We start from the raw sequence: 20,293 nt of genomic DNA on the forward strand, positions 1-20,293 counted from the left end.
TTCTTATCTTGTTGTATTTCTGCCATTTGGCCAACAGGTGGCACTGTGGGAGAATTTATAAAACTAAACACTAAAACATGCATGACACTTAAACTATGGTAAATACTGAACGGTATAAATGTTTAACACACATGCAACCATTATTAACAATGTCAAAATGAAGTATTTGATGAAAACAAATAAGCAAAAGTGATGACATTTTTTTTTACAGAATTCCTCAGTGGGATTCTGTTGGTTTATGTTTTTTATGACATATTGTAAAACTATTTTCTTCTTTAACAAATGTTAATACTTTATATACAGAAGTGTTACTGTATATAAAGACCTAAAAGACCATCTGTCTGCTGTGCCCCAGTGTGTGTGTGTGTGTGTGCGCGTGTGTGTCTGTGTGTGGTGCTGATTATGCAAATAATCATTAGACAATTGTACCAGGAAGTTTCAGTAAGAAAGAAAAATCCCCCGACTGGTTTCTCTTAAGTTCCTCATTCTGGTGGCTGAGAGTAACAGTCCTGTCTGTCGACCGGCTTCCCACTTGCCAAATACAGCCAGTCTGTCAGTCCACCAATCTGATGAAAAACACAGAGAAGAAAGCTGAGGACTAAAAACTGTTTCCTTATCCCGGGATATACACACTCAGAGAGGTAAGCACAAATGCGTGAATGACACCATTCAGAGATGTGCATCAGGTGAGTCTGTTCTTACTCACTCACCCACAACAGAAGGGTTAACTGAGTATAACCTGTAGGTAAAGGTACATTTTGACTGACTAGACTGGAAATTATTGGCTTATCTGTGATTTTTTAAATGTCGCAATCCATTTCAGAAAGTTACTCTGAATATAATTTATTCAAAAATCGTTTTGAGCTATTTTTGAATTTTCCTCAAACCTCACTATGGATGGCTTTATGGAACTTTAAGTATGGTTGTGTCATAGTTTTGACAAACACCTCTTATTAAAAGAATATTTAGTAAGTTGTAAGAAATCACCAGTTAAACTTTAATTGGTGTAGGTTTTAGGTGGCTATGCAGTATTTGTCATTATTTGTATTAGTTGCAGTGAAATTCTGCAGTGGTTCATCTCGTCTCTTAATCTTTCATTTCTTTACCACTCCCGTCTTTGGCTAAGTCCATTGTTTAAGGAGGAAGTTTTTATATTGGTCATGGCATAGCCCACTGAGTGTGTGTGTGCGTCGGCTCCTAATCTGTTCAGATTCTTGGTTCCGGCTGTTTGCTGACTGTCAGGTTAAAAATATAACAGAGGCACTGAACCAGTGAAACACATAAGCAATAACAAACTGCCAAACTGTTGGTTAGAAAACTTTTTTATGCACCTAACCCCAGCACCCATACTGATATTTATATTTAAACATTGATGGTGATGGTGTTTGAACCTTTTTTTGTTAACCTAATTGTTGTCCAAACAGTGAGATTCATTTCAGCCCCTGACCTAAATCTGACACCTGAATATCTTTGAGGACAATAACCACTTTTGTTTGCATGCCTCAAAACTCTATTATGTTATATGATATGCTGCTATTAGAGGTTTTAATGCTTTTCGTAAACTGTAAAACCTGACAACATATAATAGTAAAAGAAGAAGAAGTTCACATAAATTAATCCTCCAAACAAAACTGGACTCACTCATTCACTTGAATTAAACGGAAAAATGAATTGTTGAAACAACTCAGTTGTTTTGAGTGCATTTAAACGTGTGCAGTATTGGTGATATATTTCCCCTGACTCATTTTCATATAATTTCAAAAGTGTAATGTATGTCAGCTGTTTTGACAGGTAATGTAATAAGTTGCTTTAGTGGATGAAAACTTAAGTAAAACTTGTTGGTAACATTTGTATAAAGACGATGCATTTAAGTTACTTTATTCAGATAAATTATGTTCACACATTTTAAGTAAGTTTGGAAAAATGCTGCATATGAGTGTAACTTCAATTAACTCAATGGAATTGTTACAATTAACTTTACCCAAGTTACCTTAATAATAAATACTTGAGTTACTCATAATCTCAAAATCAAATCAAAACTTGAAATCAAATCAAAAATGTTATCATGCTTAAATTGAGTTAATAAAGTAAAACGGTTTGATACAATTGGTTTACTGAAACAGTTTGAGTTGAACCAACTCATCAGGTTTTACAGTATATTGAATGTAGGTGGCTAGTTTTTAGCCAGGCTAATGGTGTGGCTCTAGGTATAGCAATGTCAGTCAGTCCACCAATTTGGTCTGGACGGAAGTATCTCAACAAACACTCAGGATGACATTCATTTCAAAGTTTTCACTTAACAACAACTAAATAGATAGGCACAAAATGATGTAGGCCTACATACATTCATGGTTCCCAGTCGATGAATCCTTAAGACTTTGGTGGTCCCCTGACCTTTACCCTATAGAACCCAATGAGGTTTACATTTGAGTGAAATGTCAACAGCTTTAGATAGATTCCAATGAAAGTTGGTACACACATTCATGTCCCCCTTTGGGTTGCATTGTAATAACTCTGGGAATTCTGACTTTTCATCTAGTGCCATCATCAGGTCCAAATGTCATTCGTCCAATCCTTTGGATTATGATTAAAAACCTGCAAAACTAATAACATTCAACTTGTGTTTACTGCTCATTAGCAACTGTTGGCATGCTAAAGCCAAAAGCGTTATGTCTCCTAAACATCAGCAGCTTAGCTTTGTCATTGTGAGTGTGTTAGCATGCTGACTTAACTAAGGTGGGGGATATGGTAATCATTACAGCTGTTAACATCAGTATCTCAGCATTGTCAGAGAGAAAATGCTGCCATGCTAGCGTTAGTGTTAGGGTCAAAGTGCAGCCTCAGAGAGCTGCTTATATGGCTGAAAAGTCTTTGTTTGTCTTCCCTACCCTTGTTAAAGATTCATGTCATATTAAGGCCAGTCCAGTCCTGTTCTTCATTACTACACTTGCTCTTGCTACCTGAATCTCACGGAGGACCTTATTGTTGGATTACTCAAACATATATTACAAACTTAATTTCCATGGGAATAAAAGTACTGATCTTTATGATTTTTACTATGGATTGTTTGCGGTTGGTTTTTCTTCATAGGTAATTCCTCTTGACCTCTGACATGTGACCTACTTTGTTTTCTGACTTGCCAGACACAGCATTTACTTTAAGAGTCATTGTTCCCTTAACGTTCTAGTTGTCCTGCTGTTTTAAAGAGCATCCACTGGCCCACAGGACAAGCTCAGACTGTTCCTCTTGTCTCTGTTTGTGTCATTCAAGCATGCACTTTAGTTTCCTGTTTTATAAAACAGATGTTGCATTATAACCAACATGTACTTATGCTACAATGATGGCTCAGTTTCCCTGTATTGTATCAATACAGTTTATCTTGATAATCTACAATCTATAATCTTAATATTGCATTTAGCGATTAACAATGAGGAAGGAAATATTAAGTATTTAATCAACAGTATACTAATAAAGCTGAACTTGCAGCGTGGTTGAATATTCTCTAATGGGTCCAAAGTTTGAATAAATATGCCAGGTTTCACCAGGGAAGAAAACACATCCAACAGAAGCTGTGATGGATGTTTATGAGTCTGCACTGTTGAGAGCAGCCTTATCACATTTCCTTATAGCATAAGGACACTCACATGATCCCAGTAAATGTACCACAAAATATCTTTACAAATTATAAAAATGTGTAAACTATGCAACCTAGCAAGGTGTATGTGTGGGTGTGTGTTTCCCCCTTAAACAGCAGGTGACTTTTGGATGTGCACTAACGACTGTTCTGTCTTCCTTTTTTATGCTTTTTTAAAATGACACACCCACATGCTGTGAAGCTGCCAGTGTGGCTTAAAAAACAGAAGCCATAAACCATCCATTGTCAAAAGGCTATACACCATCACAGAGCTTCACAACAGTTTTCATGAAATACACCTCATTCACACACACATCATATACTACTCATCTACTACTACTACTACTGCTGCTGCTTCTACTACTACTACACTCTAATCATCGAGGTTATCTAGGTTGTGTTCATTTGTTCTTTTTTCTCTAGTGGCTCTTTACAGCTTCCCTTGTCATACAGGAATCATCTCTTGAGGTTTAAGTGCATGTTTTGGTAGGTCAGTGTTTGTGGGCTTCCTGTTGGTAAGCAGAAAACAGACCATCCCCAAGCCACAAGAATAAACCATATTACAGAAAACTGCAGCAATAAATCTTCTATTACACTGAATGGATGCCTACAGCAGACCAGAGCACAGTGAAGTAGCACTGATAATACTACAGTTTGATAACTACTGTTTCTTATGGATTAAATATTTGAGGACAGATTCTATTGACTATATTGCGCTTACACTGTTCAACTTTTAAGCCAAACATTAGGGTTTAGGTGTTTTTCACACCTGCTGCTGCTTGTTAGTTTCTAAGAGTATGGGCATTTCCTCTACGATTTTCTTTGAACACCAAATGATAAAAAAGGAAAAACTGAACATGTCACTGGTTTGGTTCTGTGTAATTTTTCCATGCAACAGCTGAAAGGTTACAGGTGTTTGGTACCAAATATTTTAAATGTTTGTTTCATCAGCTCTATGGTAAATGAGTAACCATCCAGTTCTCTCTTCCTTTTTCTCACTTCCTCATGCAGGCAGGATGGGCTGTATGAAGTCCACGCTGAGCGAAGGTCTGAGCGGAGTTGTGGAGGGGAAGATCAGCCAGCAGCCTGTACGTACTGAGCAAACGCACTATGTCAGAGACCCCACCTCCAATACAAAAAACAACATAGTAAGTAGTCAGACAGCTGCACTGAGCAAAACCAGAATTTCAGTAATAGACAATAAGACACTGATTTCTGCTCTCTGAGATAACTTATGTAAAGTGTTGTGGGGCTGATCTCAGCCCAGAGTGAAAATCAATGAAAAGTATAAAACAGCATAAAAACATGCATTTCGGGTTTTAAATGTGCCCTGGTGAATTAAAGATTGAACAAATGGAATAGTGAAAATGGATATACCCATAATCTGTGGAAAATTTAAATTCTAGTATTTATAATTCAGGTACGCCCTTTGATATTGATTATAGATACAGATACAGAACTTCCCTTTCTCACAATGACTTCTTGCTGGAAATGAAAAGATTGTGAAAGACTTCTCTCTGTTATCATATAACCTTTACATTGTTTCTAATAGAAAACTCTTGTTCCGCATTTGCAGAATACCTCCCTGTTACCCGGTCAGGTCTTCCAAAAGCTGGAAGGTATGCAACATTCTTTCTTTCATGATGTTTGTTTCATTCTCTCTTAGGCCTACTTACTTTGTGTTGTACTGGTATGAAAAAAACATTTTCCATCAGTAAAAGAAAAGTCAGGAAAGCTAAGTGAGTGCTATTCCAGAAGTAGTCTACCCTTGTTTGAACTATATGTTTAACATTTCTGCAAACACGTTACTACAGTTTATGACACCAGTGATGAGATTAAAATCAGGTCTGAAGCCTGCATGAGGTCACTGGCCTTGCTAGCTGGGTATTTGGTTGTCAATGTAGTATCATTTAGGGGTTTCCAGTCAAGAGTTTCAGGTCTATTTTAGTACTGTACACACATGCCCATATGTACAATGGAAGTGGCCCCTGTTATAATTTCTGCTCTCCATTTTGCATGTGAAGTAGCCTAATCTCTTCCCATCTTCCACATGCAGCAGTCTGAGTTTGCCAAATTAAGTGTGTATCTAAAGTCATTTTAGAAAATTCTCTGTGTGTGTCACTATTCTACCGTCAAGGGCTCAGCCAAACACTGTACAAAGGCCCACTTAAACTGGCTAATCCAGCACTGCTAAAGCCTCATGTTGTCTGAATTTTAGAATGCAGCGATCAACTCTTTGAATACAGGCTACATATGGGCATTGGGCATGTGAAGGATTCAACATTTGTGAACTTTTAATGTTACAACATTGTTAAATGCTACTAAATATCCAGTTAGCAAAGCTAGTGACCTAGTTAAACTACATATGCCAGACTAATGTTAGCTTAACGCAAACCAGTACTAGTTGGTCATGACTGCTGAGCTTTCTGTGTCTGATGTTTCTGAATGATGCACAGACTGTAGGATAAATAAGCCATGGGCCTGTTTATTATGTTGTACAGTATTTAACATATCAATATCTTTTTCTGTTTCCCCAATTAGAGCAAAAGGCGGTTGGTAAAATAATGGTCAGCCTTTACCCGTATGAAGCTGTGCATCCCCACGACTTAGGATTCAAGAAGGGAGAGAAGATGAAAATCTTAGAGGAGTGAGTGATACCATCTGATATTGATGGTAGCCTGATTCAACTTCAGGAAATGTTATTAATCATTTATATACTGCAGCATGATGGCAAGAACCAAAGATGAACGCTTACACAAGCGTTTTAACTGCAGTCGAGTACAGTTCACCGTAAACCCTTCAACCCGGATAGACCCACTGGTCCACCCGTCATTACAGACTCTTGCGTCACCAAAAGCTGTTCAAACTCACTGAACCTACTTTAGATTCTGGTGAAGGTCCTGATGTTTCAAGTGATGTTAAAATATTTCAGGCTGAATTTGAACTCATAAAATGATGCAAAAGACACAAGACAGGTTTCGATTTGATGAAGTGGTGCATCCATTAAAAAACGTAGTTCCTCTCACTGTGACAATGAAGCATTGAAACAAGCTTATGAATGGTATGTAAGAAAATTATTTGCTTCTACTTTAAAGCCATTTAAAGGTTATATACACAAGTTTCAGAATATTTCAGACTGAAACAAATGGAAGCTACAGCTCACCAGATCAGTAATTTTCTGGTCACTTCAAACTGGACAGAAACAAAATAATATCATCTTTGTTAGTCTTTCCCCTGTTCCAACAATCACCAATGCTGGTTTGGTCAAAATAAGCCCTTAATTCGCAAGGATGTGAAAATATTCTCAAAATAAGCTCAGGATGCCATCCCTCTACTATCATTACATAGAAAATAGTTGTTTGCTGCTATATTAATGTTCTAAATTTTGTATAACTTTTAGGAACGAGTCTAGCATTTCAGGAGGAGGTTTTACAGACGGTACTCTGTAAACACTGACAAGATAAACAATTATTGTGCTAAAATAAAAATATTTCCTGCAGGCATGGGGAGTGGTGGAAAGCAAGGTCATTGACAACCAACAAAGAAGGATTCATCCCATCCAATTATGTTGGCCAAGCTGACACCATGGAAACAGAAGAGTGAGTAGCTGCATCTCAATAAATTGCTCAGTAAACTGCTTTTGATTTGTTTTCTGAAAAAGGTTTGATGTTTGATTTATCATTTGGTTTCATGCTACAATTTACATCACATTTACATCATGTAGAAAAAGACTTCATCTACATGAATTACAGTGTGAACTATTGATTCTTTATTAACTTCCCATATTTAATCTACACCCACAAAGGAGGATTTTCATGAATATTTAAAATATGTCCATTTTGTTTATTCAGTGCATTTCCTTTTTAATGCAGGTGGTTTTTCAAGGACATCACGAGAAAGGATGCAGAGAGGCAGCTGTTGGCTCCTGCTAACAAACCAGGCTCTTATCTTATCAGGGAAAGTGAAACATCAAAAGGTATGGAAATCACAATAGCCCAGAGAGACAGAGGCACATTCACAAACATTCTCCGTTTTCACTATATGGAACCGCTAGTCATTTTCTTTCACTTGATGGTTCTTCCAAAGGAAGCTACTCATTGTCCATCAGAGACGTAGACTCTCAGGGGACAGATTCAGTCAAACACTATAAGATCAGGATGATGGATAATGGCGGCTTCTACATCTCTCCTAAAATCTCCTTCAATAACATCAGCGCTATGATCAAACATTACCACAGTGAGTATGACTGGGATGAATGAATGGTGCTTGATATCCTTTATTCAAACAAATGTCCCCCTACTCCTCCAATATGCTTGGTATACTTTGTTGATTTTGTTATTAGTTGTCTAAAGACCATTACTTAGAAATGTAGACTTCATGGCTAATGTTTTCTTCCTAAAATTGGAATTGGAATTATTTGAATATGCCATTTATGCATTACCACAAAATATTGAACACTAAAGTAAGGATGCCGTGGTTCTCAGTGTTTGTGTGTTTGTACCTTCTAGACAAAGCGGATGGCCTGTGTCGTAAACTGGACCGTCCCTGTGTAAAACCCAAAGCTCAGAAGCCGTGGGATAAAGACGCCTGGGAGATTTCCAAAGATTCTATTAAGATGGTGAAGAAACTTGGAGCTGGTCAGTTTGGAGAAGTCTGGATGGGTGAGTAAGGACAGAAATGTAACTAGGAAGAGCTTCTTCTGCCCAGGAGTGGATAGAGGGGTTGGTCTCAGTTAGGACATGTAACTAAAGACAGCACACTGGCCCCACAGGTTAGGGGGTTGGGCATGGTGATAATAACACCACAATGTGCTAATAACACCCCCACAACCTGCTAATAACACCACCCCACAACAAAAAAGGCTATTCTTATGGAATGCATATGGTATTATCCTGACCAGTGAAACATTGATGGCAGTGTATGAATGTTTGTGAATATGCACAGCATAAATGACACATTTTCTGTCATTATAATGACTTACAGAATCTTTTTTTTTTCCAAAGCAGAAATGGGCTTCCATACAGTTGAGCGCGTCTCTAAAATTTTTTGAATCACTGTTTCTTTTTTTCATTTAAAAAAATGTGAGGAAAGAAAAGGTGTATTTTTTTAAGTTTCTTTTTTATATTGATGACTTAATTTCAATACTTTTTTCAATTATTATGGTTTATTAACTTATATAACCTTTTGCTTAGGTTGTACAGATTTTAGGGATATGAATCATTTCAGGATACTCAAAGAAATTACATCACAATGAGGAAAACTATGTAGAAAAATGTAGGCACTGCCAGACCATTTCTATTGCAAAGGGCTTGTTGTTCAAAGGGCTACACATTACGAGAGCCTCTGGGTACTTTGGCCAAGTATATTTTACAAATCCATTTCCACTTACTTTTCTCTAAGACACCAATATGATTACCAAGAAGACAACATGTGTGTTAGTCTACATTTTACGTTGTGTCTGATTTCACAGACATTTCTGACACCAAAAAACAGGAAGAGGAATCGAGGTTTATCCTTTTAAAATTTTGGTTAAACAAATGAAATGATGATGTATAAATTACATTTACCCATTTTAGTAATGCTAAACCTTTCACTGAAGAGGCAAAAGATCGCAGCGCGGTTTATGTGAAATGCGGTCTTAATTTTTACGATTACAGTTATCTTTGGTGCGAGAAAGAAGCTTCCACACAGTTACACCGTACCCTCCCCAATGCATTTATATTAGCAGCTTTAAGATTCCTGCAAATACCTTGACTGGACTGAAAGGGAATGTGTCTTGTTCACTTGTGCAGGTTGGAGGATTTCCAATTCCATTCTTGTATTTACTGTAAATTCAGAAGTGAACAGTACGTGGAAGTTCCATTTCCCCCTAATTAAAACAAAAATGACTTCCTTCTTTTGTTACCCTTTAGGTGTATTACATAGTTGTAGGTCAGAACTGACTGCTGTCGTGTAAAACATACTCAGATGTTTCCATGCATGGCCCGGGAAGATCGGCGTTGTCAGTTTTATCATCTATGTAGGAAATGTGTGAGTCTGATTTGCATCAGACATTTTGGGAGTGGTGATGACACACACACACACACACACACACACACACACACACACACACACACACACACACACACCCACACGCACGCAAGCACACACACACACACACACACACACACACACACACACACACACACACACACACAGACAGACAGACAGACAGACAGACAGACAGACAGAGAGAGAGAGAGAGAAGAGAGAGAGAGAGAGAGAGTTACTGGAATGAAAGACTTTTTCACATTTGTTGTTTGTATCATATGTTTAGAAAACATATTCCTATAATGACCTATTAAGCAACTGCTGGTGAAATTCGTTGAAACAAGAGAGAAGTATGTGACAACATAGCGGTGACAATATGTCTTGTCTGTGGCTAGATAATGATGGGGAAGTTTAGGTCCAGGTTCCAGGTATGAGGTTTATACTGAAAAATACTGCATATTACAGTTCATTTGTGATAATGATATTATACAAACACACTGGTTATCGTTGTTAAATGGATCTTTTCAATCTTAAAAAGCTATATGTGAGAATATCATCAATGTGTATTCATTGTGGTGGAGCGATGTGTTTGGATTCTTTTCTTTTCACGGGCAGTATGTCATGAGTGGCTCAAACCCTGATCCACAATAAAAAAGTAAAAATAAAAATGATCTTACAGTATGAAGATACCAAAAAAACTAATCACAACTCACACAGTGTCTGTCAGTTTCATGAGTGTCCACCAGTGCCCCAGTGCCACCAACAGCCCAAACCCACACTGCCCTCTTCCCTTACTGTACTCCTTAATCCTGTCTGTCTCTGTCAGAATTTCTTTATATCACATTATTTTAGTTGCAAGAGTTGCATGCTTACTACCAGGCTTATACAGTGTCATGTTATTACTGCACTGACTGCAAAAACCTGTTTCTTTGTTCATACAGTGTTCAGTCGGCCCACAAAGCTACAGTACCATTCTAAAATTGTTGGGTTTTAATAGTTTTTAAAGGCCAGACTCTGTTGATATCTCTAGTGTTTCACAATGAACAGCAACAATAACAGAAGAGTCAGTTTTGTGTAATGAAATATGTATATGAAAGAAGAATTGAAACAATGCCAAGTCACACATGAAACACGAAAGGAAACGAAGCAAATGTCCCTCAAAGAGCTAGATGAGAAAATAAAAGAAGTAATCCAGAAATAACTCAAATCTTACTACGATACTCTATCTATAGAAGCTGGTCTGGTACTGACACCCTTTTCCAGCTGCTGCTATCTGCCATCAGCGAAAAATCCCCCTAAAAATTGAATGAAACAAGGTAATCATACTAGCATTTTTGCACTTAATTTGAATATTAAAGCTCCTATAAACCAATGGTGTGATCGCACAGATGCCTTCACTTGATGATCAGACTCACACGGAATCTGCTCCTCAGTAGATGTTCTGCTGATTTTTAAAATAATGCTAATAAAAATCACATGATGAATAATGACAGATGTACTCGTGGCTACTCAGTATGATATGATACCGTGCTGCATTATGGGAAATGTAAGATTCAGCGCTTTTGCAGCTTGACCCATAGGGGCTAAAAGTTAGTATATCTTAACATCTGCCTCTTTAATTCTGACCATTGTTTCCCCTATCTTTGTGGAAGTGCAACACTAAATTACTGGAGTGCATCTTTTAGTTCCTCAAACTGACAAGTTTGACACTGACTAACAAGATTGTGAACATTGTGCAATATTTCAGCTTCAGCTTTATTAAACTTCAGCAACAAGCAACACGCGCAAACTTGATTTATTTTTAAAGGGTTTGATATACTTTAGCATCATGCGTCAATGAATAAGTTGAGCAGTTTGTCAGCTGCTTTTCATAAATAGTAAATAGTGTTACTTCCTATGATTTGCATTTTTTGCGGATTCTATTATTATCACAATTTCCATGGGAAGTGGAATTATAATTGGTTTATAAAGTGTGATCTTGCATCTGAAAACAGTCAACTATCAAGTTTGTCATTTGTAAATGGTTTTACACTAGGGTTAAATAAATAATTGTAAAATAATATAATAAAACAGTTAAAAAATAAAAGAAATGTGAGTTTTCAGAGTTATAGCCTGTCTGGAACTGTCCAGTAGTCTTAGTAGCACAGAAGACACTGGAACCATGCAGCATGTCAGGCAGATGATCTCACGCTTTTGTGGAAATGTATTAATATTCTCCATTTCTCCAAATCTCTCTGTCACCCTCCTCCTTCAATCAGCTTACTATAACAACACAACCAAAGTAGCGGTGAAGACGCTGAAGCCAGGCACCATGACGGTTGAAGCATTTATGGATGAAGCTAACGTCATGAAGACGCTGCAGCACGACAGGCTGGTGCGGCTCTACGCTGTTGTCACCAAGATAGAACCCATCTACATCATCACTGAGTTTATGGCAAACGGTAAATGAGCTTTATTTTTAAAAGCTCATATTCTTATCTGAGTTTCAATTAGTATGTATTCAGAATAAGCATCCAGAAATAGGAAGTGCAAATATGTCAGCATCTTAGTATTGTGACATACAGTATTCATATGACCACACTTTATTCATCGTTCCTTGGACATATTTCACAAAAGAGGATTAGCCAGGTTGGAAGATAAGTGTTAAAAAAGTTAACCTAACAGTCCAAAAAGTTTTGTAGATTAGAGTCTCAGCTAACATCAGACATCTCCTGTTCTGTCTTTGCTTTAGGGAGCCTCCTGGACTTCTTGAAGAGCGACACAGGGTGCAAAGTGCAACTCCCCAAGCTCATCGATTTCTCAGCGCAGGTGATTTTCACACAGGCCACAATATGCTGCTTTTTCTCACAGCTCGCTGTCCTTTATGGTTGTGAAACGGATGTAATGTCACTGTTTCCACTGCTGAACTGAAAGGAGGAACACGAACCAGAAATAACAGAAATCTCACAGCTCACTGTTAAATCGAAACTCATGTATTGGTATGTGACAACAGCATGGGCAGGGTTGATGGTTCCACTCCAAACTGTGTTGGGTCAGTGAGTCTATGAGAGCCAAAGAAGACTGGTGTTAATAAATTATTCTTAAACTATTTGTAAAACCTCGCTGCAAGTTGTTCAGACTATGATATTATTTATTCTTATGATTTTATACATCTATGTAGGCAGGTGGTCCTACCTCAGAAATGGTCAAAATAGGTAGCCAAGAGTAATGAGGAACACAAATCACTATTTGAGTGTTTATTGTAGCAAAGACACGTCAACTTTTCTTTTCAATGAAAAACCTAATAAAGCACCAGATTTGTTGACTTCCTGATACTTATATTGCAACCCTCCTTCTTGTGCATTTGAGCCAGTTTCCTGGAAAGGACTATGTAAGGTCTACTGGTACACTTCCTCGAGAGTCTTCAGTCATTTAAATAGAACTGTTTCATCCAGAAAATTGCTATTTTTGCTATAATTATTACAACATTTTGCAGTTCTTTATGAGAAACGTCTTACAAAGTTATTAGGGAATTAGAGGCCTATAAAAAAAAACTTTGCTGTTAGTTTTTGTTCTCTTCTTTTTGTTTTTCTTCCCCTTTCCCTTACACAGTCTGCACAGTCTTTAACGATGGTGTAACTAAAGGTTGAATGAAAAATGTACCAATTGGCTAAGCTAACAGACTTCACCAGGGGTAGAAAAATCTTTTTTTATTTAATGATAAATCAGTCAATAAGATGTAAAAGAGAAAGAGAGAAATCCAAATGTAGTGTCTTATTTCACTTTTTACTCTGACCAAGTTATATATGTACTGTATGTGTATGTTCAGTTCACAGTGATTTTAAAGAGAGAGAGGCAAGCACTAGCAGTAGAAATGTTTCTGCCTGTAGGTTGTAGTTTGACACACTGATGACCAGTTCATAACATCAGTTACTCCATTAGGGCTTTACAGTCTGTTTGAATACACATGTGAATAATATATCATTTTTCTTCGCCTGTTTTATTGTTTGCTTTTTCAGTCCTGCTCTCTAGAATGAAATTTGGCGTAATGATCATTCATTAATGCCAGTCTCTCTCATGTTGTTGCAGATAGCAGAGGGCATGGCGTACATAGAGAAGAAGAATTATATTCACAGAGACCTGAGGGCGGCTAATGTCCTGGTGTCAGAGAGTCTGCTCTGTAAAATTGCAGATTTTGGACTGGCAAGAGTCATAGAGGACGACGAATACTCTGCCAGAGAGGGTAAACTTTTGTGTGTGTGTGTGTGTGTGTGTGTGTGTGTGTGTGTGTGTGTGTCCATCTTGCATTAGGGGGTTTTTCCCATCACAATTGAACTCCCTGACTGGATATTTGTGACGCATTAAAATAAAAAAAATCCCCTTTAGAGGGCCAGAAGCAGAATCAACAACTTATTTGGAACGATTGTGTCATGTGACAGGCCCGATTGTTGTTTCCCTTATTGCTTGCTCCCCTACTTTTTTATACTCAAATGAACTGCACCCATACCGCAATGACCAATGCCTCTGATAGCCTCAAACCACACACAGGCTCCATTTCCTTTCTTACTCTTACCAGTCTAATCACCGTCTAATCACAGTCTAGTAAACAACGCTTTATACAGAGAGATAAGTGGGAAAGAATGTATGTATGTCTGTATCATGAGATGAAGCCTGATTGATCACTGATCTGGAACCAAGAGACACTGAAGCTAGAGTAGTATACACATATATTACATACACAGTGTGGATGAGATTTGTGTACAGTACAAACAGTAGGGGAGTTGTCATTTACAGATTTCATTAATGGCATCTTTGCTTGTATAATTTAAGTCTAACCTTGTGGTGATATGAGCCTGTGTATGTGTGTGTGTAACTATGTGTGTTTGTGTCCTCTGCAGGAGCCAAATTCCCCATTAAGTGGACCGCTCCCGAGGCCATTAACTACGGCTCATTCACCATCAAGTCAGATATGTGGTCCTTTGGAGTTCTGCTCTATGAGATTATAACCTATGGGAAAATCCCATACCCAGGTAAACTTTCAGTGGACTACGTTTTTATGGTTGGGAGTCATTATTATTACCCTCATAGTGATCTCATCATCACCTCATCATAACGATCTTTATCTGATTGTGTGTGACTTTGTCTCTGGAGTCATTTCAAGGGTTAAGAACACTGTATTAGTTTAAGCAGTAGTGGTAGCAATGATGTAAACACATTATCAGCTGAAATAATGCAAAATAAAAGCACATATCCAGAGGGGGTTTCAGATGAGACTGAGCATAGAATAAGAGGAAACACAGATGTGGAATAGCACAGAATAGCTTTGAAAAATGTGGAATCCACTAAATAATAATATTTAATAATATAATATTCGAAAAATCCTTAACAAATATAAAATGGAGGTATAACACTAGTGTATTTTGGTTTGGGACTTTTGGGTATAATGTATAAAAATACATGTAGTCTTTTTTCAAGTGTAAAAATCCGAAGATATCCAAAAAGAGCCTACACCTTTTTGGCCACTTGGCTTGATTTGATTTGAGTTGAATAAGCTGAAAATAAACTAAATAATAAAAGTCTTATGATTAAATGTTGATACAGGGTCCCTCTTCAGTTCATAGCCTCAGGACTGGGTCATCAAACAGAAGGCCCTATCATATCATTTGGTATTGTGCCGTAGCAGTGGATATTCCCAAACAGAGGAACAATTGATCAAATGACCACAAACCGGTTGCCCCAAATGAACCTGGTGATTTTAGGGGCCTGGCTCGAGGGTCAGGGGGCAGTTGCCAGGTTTACTTGAATCAAGCCTTGTTTCAAGTAACCAAAATGAAATATAATATTGGGCTTGTAGTGTTATAGTGTTGTGAAGCATTGTACTGCTCTCTACTGGTGATTTGTATTTTATGCACTTTGTGATATAGTTCATTTGATACGCACATTCCATGTGTTATCATTAAAACTGCAACAACTACTATAATTACTGTAGAACTGCTGCTGCCACCATCGCAACCACCGTGGCCTTTGATTGGAAAACAGCAGCGACAAAAAGTTAAACAAAAGAAACAGCCTCTCACGTGTTGTAGAACACAGACAGTACACCTGTAGTTTGTGCCAGTACTGTTTCTGTAATAATTACATTTTTATGCAAATAAAAGTAATTGTATATGCATAAAAGAAGAAAAACAAAAATATTTGTGGAACTCAAATATTTATAGCTGTGTCCATTTTTTTTTGTAGTAGTTAAGTAAAATGTATAAAAAGTATACATTTCCTTCTGAAATAAGTGGAGAAGAAGAAGACAGTAGCACAAAATGGAAATACTGTATACTTAAGTACAGTACTTGAGTTACATTGCAGCACTGTTTCTAAGTCACTTAAACTGCTAGGTCTGAGACAATTACTGCTTCCATAGTAAGACTCTTACAGTGAAATTCACAGTGAGTTACTTGTCAATTTCCGCCAGTTAGTTACTGAGTACTACTACAGTTTGCATACTCTTATTCATGTCAGCTTGAGTATGTGTCTATATTAAGTGCATGTGTTGCATCTCATTAAATACTCCTATACTCCCACCTGTATGTCTGCCTGTGTTGTCCTCAGGTATGACTAAAGCAGAGGTGATGTCCTCGCTGCAGCGCGGCTACCGGATGCCTCAGCCCGACAACTGTCCTGCTGAGCTCTACGAGATCATGATGTCCTGCTGGAGGAACAAGCCTGAAGACAGGCCCACCTTTGATTACATGCAGAGTGTGCTGGATGACTTCTACACCGCCACAGAGGCACAATACCAGCAGCAACCATAGAGAAGGACACTGTCAATGGATAAAGACATTTTACATTCATTCCAGAGTATATTTGGAGCCACTTATGGTTTTGTAATATTTGTATATATGCACATTCTATATACCTTTATATACTGTACATCTTTAATATGTGCTTTTGAGAACATACAGTATGCAGGCTCCAAAATATATTCAGATACTCAAAATGTTATCTGTTTGTACAAATATTATATTTACGGCAGTTTAATCTCACTTGAAGCATACGCTGAGGTATAGAGAGGGATTTTGCACAAAATTGCGAAAAACAGATGAGCATTTATTTTTATTTTTACTTTTTGACACTAGAGTCTTGTGCCTAGACATTTCTATATTTGGAAATAAATGGTTACATTTAAATGATGTTTGCATAAAGAGGGACTGCATGAGCCTGCAAATGTAGGACAAAATTTTGGAAGGTTAGTGTATTGATTTCTGTACTAACAGCTGCCTCATAGAGACTGGGTCTGTGTAAATAAAGTGGCAACATGAAAAAGGGACATGCTGCATTAGGAATATAACTTTTAAAATAACTTACAGGTAAAGCAATGGCCTCTTTTATGCTGTAAAAAGCATAGATTTTAACGTGTCTGCAGACTGTAATAATAACATTTCTGTTTGGGGTAATAAGTATTAGGTATTAGGTATTAGAGCAAATTATGCTCTACAAAAATATATATATGTAAGCTCATGACTATCCATTTTACATTTCATGACTCATCATTTCATAAGCTGTTCTAACAATGGACAACAAAAATACAGTTTCATAACTGATTAGGACTACAAGTGAGTTGTTTCTGTTGCTTGCAATTTCATTGACCAGTTGAAGGGTTGATCACCTTTAAGTCCACTTCATATTGAAGTGCTGTAGCTCTTGCTTGTTTTGTTTGTCTGTTTGTTTTGTTTGGGCCATGTCATCATTTCAAATATGGTATTGTATAATCAAACATGTAATCTGGATTTTGAGGTTGCATTTGAGTAAAAATAACTTCAATTTAAACCTTAATTGTACAGAAGCATGATATACAATGACTTTACATGGACTATTTTGAACATTAGAACTCCGAGCTGTGTGTGTGTGTGTTTTTAATGATCATTTGAGTTGTGTACTCATTGCTATTTGAAACAAGAGCGTGTATATTTTGTATGGAGAAAAATTGGGTGCAGTAAATCTGATTCTGTGTTGGATTTCTTTGTACATTTAGTTCATATTTCACTCTTACTTTGAGAGACCAATCCTAAATTATTCAGTTGATTTTCTCAAAAACAATCTGATGATCACATCATCATGTGATCGTCACATCCTGGTCAAAAAGTACACCCAAAAGAAAGGATAATGCATTCACATTTTAGTAATTTAATATTTTATCTTTATATTCAGAATTCATTGTATAAAAATTGACTGTATATTCATTGCATACAATTTGAAAATGTAACATTAAAGGTGGATCTATGCTGATCTTTATTTAATATCTATATCTATCTATAATCTTAGGAAACAATATTTAGGTGACCAGACATCCCCGATTTCCGGGGACAGTCCCCGATTTTGGGTGACCTGTCCCCGGTCAAAGCTGTCCCCGAAAATGTCCCCGATTTTGACACTGAATGGGGGAAAATGCGTGCAGACTCAAACACCAGTTATTACGATAGCCATTTAACACATCGCCAAAGAAGACGTCGTATGACGTACAGACGCAGCAGCGTCAACAACAACAATCCAGAGGCGGCAAAAAGGAAAGAAAAGAAGACCAGCGGCCACGATAAATGTTATGTTGTGTATGAACTTATTTATTTTGTGTGAACTGGCAGTAGACTTGGCTGTGTGTGTGTGTGTGTGTGTGTGTGAAGTGATGTAACGTTAAAGTAAGTATGATTGTTTATCTGAACTGAAGACCTAACGTAAAGTTATAAAAGTCAGTGAACGTTAACATTATGACACACAAGAGATTACCAGGTGATGACATTGTATGTGGCTCTGTTTTGGAGGGGGGGTGGAGGACTGCTTTGGTAGCATATGATTTTCCTGTAGGCATAGGGACCTGAGACTCGGTTAAAATAATAAATGAAATAAAAATAATAAAATCGTTTTAAAATACAAAAATTAAAATTGAGATACAAGGCGTTTTTCTTTTTCATGGTCAAAAAGGGATGAGCGAAATTTAAAAAAATATTCGATTTTCATTTTCTATTTCATATAACAAAAAATAAAATCACTAGAAAACAGAAACAGAAAAAAGGCCTGTTTTTTCATATTCTCAGACCGGATGTTGTCATTTACAGGACGGTGCTGTGTAGAAGAAACAGTAGGCTAGTAGACTGCGGTCAATCCAGCCGTGAGTCCGATCTCCGTGGTCAAATCAGCCGCACTTAAATTCAGAGTGTACAAGTATTCTCAGCATTATGGTAAATGCGGAGAAACAGCGTATTTACTTCCGGTTTTCAAAATAAAGGTATTTAGAACAGTAAGCTATAATTAAAATATGTTACATTAAAGTGTTTCATGCGCCCCTGATGAATAAAAAAACTTTATATCAAGTATCTTAACTGCACCAGTGTGGAGAAATGCCAAAATAAAAGTCTCATATTTATGCCTCCAGAGATTGCATATTTGACCATATTTGAGGTACTGTAAAAACATATTGCTCAGTGTTTCCTGGCTACTGATGGTATATTTGACTTTTACACATATGAGACTACAAACATACTTAATATCAAGCATTTTTACTGTACCAATTTGGAGAAATTCAACAATAAAAGTCCATATTTGTACCTCCAAGTGGTATTTTCATATATTTGAGCTACTGTAAAAACACTTTGCTCAATAATTCCTGGCTATGGATGGTATATTTGACTTCTACACATCTAAGACTACAAGTATACTTAATATCAAGCATTTTTACTGTACCAATGTGGAGAAATTGAAGAATAAAAGTCCCACATTTATACCTCCAGATTCCATATTTTCTTATATTTGAGCTACTGTAAAAATGTAAACTGTATGTGGAACCACCTGCAACAGCTGTCACACTGAATAATATAAAAAATAATATGTGAGGAAGAGACAGTAGGTACAATGGTGTTTTGAAGTTAAAACTAATTATTTTTCCCTTTTACCTACAAATGGACACAGCAGAGCAGCAAAATAAGAAGAATGTGGACTGGCATTGCATTTTGTGTGAAAAGTAAACAAATTAGAATTGTGTAGGATTTTGTGTTTAGTGTTTAGTGTTTATATTATCAAGATGTTATTAAACATTTGTGTGAAATTTTGTCATGATTACTGCAGCATTATTGAAGTATAATGAAAATGCTTCACCCATAGCCTGGAGATATTGAGCAATATGTTTTTACAGTAGCTCAAAAATATAAGAAAATATGGAATCTGGAAGTATAAATATGGGACTTTTATTCTTAAATTTCTCCACATTGGTACAGTAAAAATGCTTGATATTAAGTATGTTTGTAGTCTCATATGTGTAAAAGTCAAATATACCATCAGTAGCCAGGAAACACTGAGCAATATGTTTTTACAGTACCTCAAATATGGTCAAATATGCAATCTCTGGAGGCATAAATATGAGACTTTTATTTTGGCATTTCTCCACACTGGTGCAGTTAAGTTAACTTGATATAAAGTTTTTTTTTATTCATCAGGGGCGCATGAAACACTTTAATGTAACATATTTTAATTATAGCTTACGGCTCTAAATACCTTTATTTTGAAAACCGGAAGTAAATACGCTGTTTCTCCGCATTTACCATAATGCTGAGAATACTTGTACACTCTGAATTTAAGTGCGGCTGATTTGACCACGGAGATCGGACT

At 37.0% G+C, this 20,293-nt stretch overlaps 1 protein-coding gene across 2 annotated transcripts; it reads left to right on the plus strand.

Annotated features, from left to right (window-relative positions):
* The first annotated feature begins 472 nt into the window (after positions 1 to 472).
* lyn (LYN proto-oncogene, Src family tyrosine kinase) lies at positions 473 to 17,923 on the plus strand. 2 transcript variants are annotated; one of them, XM_051396737.1, is made up of 13 exons: positions 473 to 641; positions 4,646 to 4,782; positions 5,211 to 5,253; positions 6,176 to 6,281; positions 7,135 to 7,233; positions 7,507 to 7,610; positions 7,721 to 7,870; positions 8,143 to 8,295; positions 11,923 to 12,105; positions 12,396 to 12,472; positions 13,733 to 13,886; positions 14,542 to 14,673; positions 16,247 to 17,923. In XM_051396737.1, the coding sequence occupies exons 2-13, from the start codon at positions 4,651 to 4,653 to the stop codon at positions 16,447 to 16,449; spliced, it is 1,536 nt and encodes a 511-aa protein (XP_051252697.1). In that variant the 5' UTR covers positions 473 to 641; positions 4,646 to 4,650; the 3' UTR covers positions 16,450 to 17,923. The 2 variants fall into 2 exon arrangements, with proteins under 2 accessions (XP_051252697.1, XP_051252708.1); XM_051396748.1 differs by having other exon boundaries at positions 4,646 to 4,722.
* The last annotated feature ends 2,370 nt before the right edge of the window (positions 17,924 to 20,293 follow it).

Source organism: Dicentrarchus labrax, unplaced genomic scaffold, assembly GCF_905237075.1.
Source record: "Dicentrarchus labrax unplaced genomic scaffold, dlabrax2021, whole genome shotgun sequence".
Lineage (NCBI taxonomy): Eukaryota > Metazoa > Chordata > Actinopteri > Moronidae > Dicentrarchus > Dicentrarchus labrax.